The sequence below is a fragment of the Beauveria bassiana genome, assembly GCF_000280675.1.
Source record: "Beauveria bassiana ARSEF 2860 unplaced genomic scaffold BBA_S00073, whole genome shotgun sequence".
NCBI classification, from domain to species: Eukaryota; Fungi; Ascomycota; class Sordariomycetes; order Hypocreales; family Cordycipitaceae; genus Beauveria; species Beauveria bassiana.
In genome coordinates, this window is record NW_007930908.1 from 29,679 (window position 1) to 35,240 (window position 5,562).

At 53.8% G+C, this 5,562-nt stretch overlaps 3 protein-coding genes across 3 annotated transcripts in view; 1 reads left to right on the top strand and 2 right to left on the bottom strand.

Annotated features, from left to right (window-relative positions):
* Positions 1-1,376: 1,376 nt before the first annotated feature.
* Positions 1,377-2,731, top strand: BBA_09899 (uncharacterized protein; the record flags this gene model as incomplete). The annotated part of the gene is made up of 2 exons (XM_008604996.1): positions 1,377-1,572; positions 1,623-2,731. 2 exons carry the CDS (start codon positions 1,377-1,379, stop codon positions 2,729-2,731), a joined length of 1,305 nt encoding a protein of 434 aa, XP_008603218.1.
* A 287-nt stretch (positions 2,732-3,018) lies between these two features.
* BBA_09900 (ankyrin 2,3/unc44) lies at positions 3,019-3,729 on the bottom strand (the record flags this gene model as incomplete). Its single annotated transcript, XM_008604997.1, has 1 exon — positions 3,019-3,729. The coding sequence occupies one exon, from the start codon at positions 3,727-3,729 to the stop codon at positions 3,019-3,021; it is 711 nt and encodes a 236-aa protein (XP_008603219.1).
* Positions 3,730-4,679: 950 nt separating this feature from the next.
* The window catches only part of BBA_09901 (peptidase C14), a gene marked incomplete at both ends in the record, with an annotated part of 4,087 nt that continues 3,204 nt past the window's right edge, over positions 4,680-5,562 (bottom strand). Inside the window, one exon of the mRNA XM_008604998.1 lies at positions 4,680-5,494. Within this exon, the coding sequence (XP_008603220.1) occupies positions 4,680-5,494 (815 nt within the window). The remainder of the gene's footprint in view (positions 5,495-5,562) is intronic.

Here is a 5,562-nt window from a genome sequence, read left to right on the forward strand (position 1 = left end):
TGCCATGCCCCTACTAGCGCATCGCCGCTTTGCGCGCCCGCTATAAAGGTCCTCCCACCCACCGCCCTTCCCTCCTACCTCAACTTTCGTCTTTTCCTCATCTTCCCACCCCCCTCGCGACCACGCTCACAACGCACGTTGCCCCCCTTCGCCTTGTTGTCGCAAAACGAGACTACAAAGCTCTCTCACGCTGCTTCTGCCCCATTTCCCGACGTACGGTCCCTCCGCTGCATGGGCAACCGCCTGCAGCGGCGCGTTCGCCCGCCCACCCTCTTGTCTGCGATGGCTCGCAGCGCCTTTGAGCCCTCAGTCGACTTCTGAGCCCCTGCTATGTTTATGCCTGGCGCCAGCACGTCCTACAAGTGCAGCAGCAGCAACTTTGCGCTTGTTTGTGCGAGCAGACTACCCCTCGTCTTGCAGCCTCATTTCGACCACGACAGATGCGCTCGCAGACCACCGACTGCTTGACAACAAACATGGAGTCTTTTGCGGTCAGAAGCCTCCAACGCCCCCGGTCTGACGTGTCACATTCGAACCATACGAGAATCCACCGACCTGTGTCAGCATGATGCACCAGACCAGAATAAACTGGTGATTTAGTCAGGACTACGGACGTACTTCCTACTTGGAACATGTGCCCCGGCCGTTTCTGCATAATTGTTTCTCGCTCTCGGCGTTTTCACGACCCTTGGTAGCCGGTTATCCAATCAGACTGCTGCCGCGCAAAGCACGGCCGTCCAGGCGTGCTTCAGCTTGCGTCATTTCCGCTGGGTGTCGCATTGGGCGGTATGAAAATGCTATTGATGACGTGGCATCGCGACCGCGACCGGGCGTCAAATGAGGCAATTTTCGCACTTTGGTCGGGCAATCTCACTGCGCCTCGGCCCGAACTACATGAAATAGCTGGCTGGCACGTGTTAATGTGTCAATTACGGCGATGCTTGAGGACAGGTATTCTTGAGATTTCCTGTTGCCAATGGCGTAATGTCAACAGAAGGGACATGCGAGGTAGATGAAAGTCTCGTGGAGATTGCGTGTGAACCCGGGCAAGGGCCGGCGTCAGGCGGTCGGCTACTAGACCTGACAATTATAAAAGGTGCTTCTTCAGCAAGCACTTTTTGCGCTGGGCCCTGTCTCTCCACGCGTTTCTCCTTGCCTCTGCATCACAGCCGGTACTTTGACAATACGCTCGCCGACCTGGCACCATCTCCCACTTCACTACACCAGAGAATATGGCGGTTCAAGTCAACCTCGATTGCCAAACCTTTTGGACACCGCGACAAGTGCCAAGACCGCGACGCGTGGACGATCAGCTGTCTTCTCATTCCTCTACAGTGGAACGACAGTTGGCGCCTCAGGATGACGGCCCCCTCACTATGGTTGACGTACTGTCCAAAGAATCGTTCAACCCATTGCAGGGGCTGGCGTCTGGCGAAGACAGCGTCATCTATATTTCCGACGCAGCATCAGACACGAGCGATATATCAAATGACGCACCAGCGGATGAAACTCTCCCATCAATCCAAGCCATAATGCAACATCTGAAAGAGACGCAGAACGAAGGCAGCACTGGTACGTCGCGTACGTGCTATTGCATCGAGCACCGCTAATGAGAATGCTAGTTAATGACCGTGATCAAAGGTCAAATCACGGGGATGAGCGCGAGCCAACACACCAAGCAGCTTCTTTCACGCCGCCCAATCATGAACAAACGCACCAGAGCCCCGAGCCGTCCTTCGGTGAGCCGACGGCGGACTGCCCAACTGATGTTTCGTCATTGGCACCTCTAGCACCTCTCATTCGTGCATCCACGCTCGCTTCGTTGCCTGTTCCTTCGCGAACCGATTGTCCGTCACCTGACTCCCAGCCTTGGGACATTGCTTCTACGCAGACAAGCTGTACTTCCGAGTCAGCTGTTGACGAGGCTATGGACGAGACCGACACACAAAAACCTACAGAGACATGCTTACCAGACGTGTCTGGCAATGGTTTAAGCGCACTGGCATCTACATGTGACCAGATTACGTCTGTCAATCTCATGCACCGCACACGCCAGCAACTGCGGAATAAGAGGCGAAGGGAAGCATCGCAAGGCCACGATACCGAGCAGTCTGATGCGGAAGAGCTGCGTGATGCATTAAGCGATATGGACTACTGCCCATTGACAGCTCACGAAATTAAAGAAGACGGTGAGGGCCTGTCCAGTGACGAGGACCTGCCATCCCGCAAGCGCCGCAAACGTCATAGCATATCCAGAAGAAACAGATCTCTGAGCAAAGGGAGCGCTTCTTTTACTTCTGCGGCTAGCGACAAGGTAGCAGGTTCAGCTCCCTCGGTCTTGCCAGAGCGTGCTGATAATGCGACGGATTCTACAGACGCGGCGTTCGATGAATGGGTGTTGCAGGATGTCGTCCTTCAACGAACAATCATGAACAGCAAGGCGTCTTTTCATTTTCAGTTCGACTGGGATTTATGCATGAACCACGGGGAAGAATCAGGCAAAATTTGTAAAATGTCCTCTCAGCAGGGTCGAGGCAGGTCCACGGTTAAGAGCAACGGAAGAAGGAAGTTCACGGCGGATGAAGAGCAATGGCTCGTTACATGGAAGGAAACACAAGGGCTGTGCTGGGCTGACATTCATCAGCGCTTCTGCGACAAGTTTGAGGAACGCTCGAAGGAATCCCTTCAAGTGCGGTACTGTACAAAGCTGAAACGTCGCGATCATAGTTGACCCAACGCGTTCCCCACGTCGCAGTTGAAAGAAACGTGTGCAGATAAACCACGCCGCACCACGGGGAAGCTATAAAACTATACATAGCTACAAGCAGTCCTACTTGTCGTCTCTAACGCACTTCTGCCTGACGCAACACCAACTCGTGCGAGCCATCATGACACCTGGTGCCCATCTGAAAGCACTCAATGCAGAGGTCGAAATCGTCACCTTGGCAAGTGGTGCAATGGTAGTGCGTGCTACCTTCCAACATATATCGAGTGCAGCATTTGCACCAGGCCCAAGATTCACCGATCGGCGTCGCTCTGGGCTCCACGGCCAAGTCCTCGTCGCAGACTTAGAATGCCTTCGCTTTTAGTAAGCTGAACAACGGCCTCGATTACTTTCGCATTTCCACTCTTTGCAGCCCACCACAGTAAAGTTCGACCCAAACCGCCAACAAAACTGCCGTAGTCACACCCCATGGCAAGTAGATATGCAACAACTTTCTCATGGCCGTTTCCTGTAGCAGCAAAGAGCGGGGTTGCACCATAGCGGTCTGTAGTAGTTGCCGCAACGTTACGAGACCATAGGTGTTCAACGACTTCCAAGTGTCCCCTCGTGCATGCATAAGAAAATGGCGATGGTCCTTTATCATCCATGACATCAGCGAGAGATCCCTTCTCTGAAAGTAATTTGACAATGTCAATATGTCCTTTTACAGAGGCTGCGTGTAGCGGTGTCCATCCGTTGTTGTTCGCAATAGTAACATCACCCCCGCTTGCAAGAAGCAGTTTGACCACATCGACATGTCCACCATGAGCAGCCGCGTTTAGCGGCGTCCATCTGTTGCTACTCGCAACAGTGACATCAGCTCCGTTCGCAAGAAGCAGCTTGACCACCTCGGTATGCCCTTTTACAGAGGCTGCGTGTAGCGGCGTCCATCCGTAGCTGTTTGCGAACTCGAACGCGAAACAAGTGAACACTTCCTCTTCCGTTGTCCAAAGTGGGAGGCACATCGAAAGGTGATGGCAGAATGCACCGACACACAGCGAGGCAACATTTCGTTCTACGTCGGCGGGAATCTCCGTCCGATGGAACAAAATGGAAACCCAACATGACAGCAGTCAGGGCTATGATCCGATTTGCGTTGGCCACTGGCCGATTGAGCAACGACTAAGAACAACCCCATTATGTGTAACTCTGTAGCAAAACTACATACAATAATCGTGTCGCTGATAACAGGTGCTGCTTCAGCCGCTGTAGATTGGACGCTGAACACTTGGGGAAACGCCTCCAAGCCAGCCAGTCAATACAAGCACCGCACGAGAATCCGTACTACCAGGGTAGAAACAAGAATGGAAACAGACATGGGAGGATGATTGCTTATGGGCTTGCAGAAGGTAGATTAATTTAAGACGTGTACAAGTAACTTAGACTAGTAAGCCCTATTGGCTGCACAGTCACCGGGCGTAATAAACTTATTGGTATTGGTACCGAAGTGTCCCTCTCTGAATAACGAGGATAACAGTGGGGGCCCTTTTTTGCCGTGTGGTGTGGCGGTGCGCTGTATCCACCAGAGGAACCGCCGTGGTAACCTGCGCTAGCTGCCCCAACGCTGTGACTGCTGGAGGTGAACGCTCAGGTGGAGTGCACGGGTCGAAGTCGATCCTAAAACCACCTTTTGCTTGGCACGAGGAACCGAGGGACTAACGGCCTTCCTTGGCAGGTCTCCCAGTGAAGTCAAGATAAGGCCCGGTTGCTCTTGCTGGACAGAATAGTTCGGGCATCGCAGGCATCGCGACGTCTAGTGGATAGTGGTGGCAATAGCACAATTGTCAGAACACGGACTGTTCCGATTCTGAAGTCTTCGCTACATTTCTCAACTTGCACATATATATTCCACCATATTGTGACAAACCATCCTTCGCATCCGCCCGCTGTAGGAATTGCCGTCCACTTAGTAGAACTAGTTGTTCGATGAGCTCTTCCCGCCATTAGTTGATGGACAGTCTGCTGGCCGCGCTCCGTTAATCCGTTCTATAACCTCGTTCTGTTGAAGATCAATGGATAACTCTGTGATGCTGTCCGGCACATTGACAGAGAACTTGTCTTTTTCAATATACCAACTTAATTGCTCCTTGAAACTCATCTCTAGTAAAGTCGTGTAGAGAGATGCGACAAGAGATCCTTTCAGATGGGTACGAGAGAGATTTTCATGCCTGTGTATTAAGACCTTGGCGGCAGCGCTTCGCACGTACCCGTCCTCGTCCTCAAGCCGAGCCGCCACAACCATGAGCACCTCGTCAGGTAGCGTTACACGCTCGCCTAGGGCCTCGACGGCAGCGCTTCGCACGTACATGTCTTCGTCCTCGAGCCGCGCCGCCATTGCCGTGGCCACCCAGTCAAGTAGCGTTGCACGCTTGCGTAGAGTCTCGACGGCGGCTATCCGCACGTACCTGTCCTCATCCTCAAGCCGAGCCGCCACTGCCGTGAGCATCCCATCAAACAGCGTTGCATGCCCGTCTAGGGCCTCGACGGCAGCCCTTCGCACGATACCGTATTCGTCTTCGAGCCGCACCACCACCGCCGTGAGTATCACATCAGGCAGCATTACGCGCCTGCCTAGAGCCTTGACGGCAGCCCTTCGCACATTACTGTCTTCGTCTTCGAGCCGCGCCGCTACTGCCGTGAGCATCCCATCAGGCAGTATTGCGCGCCCGCCTAGGGTCTCGATGGCGGCCATTCGCACGTTACTGTTCTTGTCGCCGAGCAGTGCCGCCACTGCCGTGAGCATCCCATCAGGCAGCGTTATACGCCCGTTTAGGGCCTCGACGGCAGCCCTTCGCACG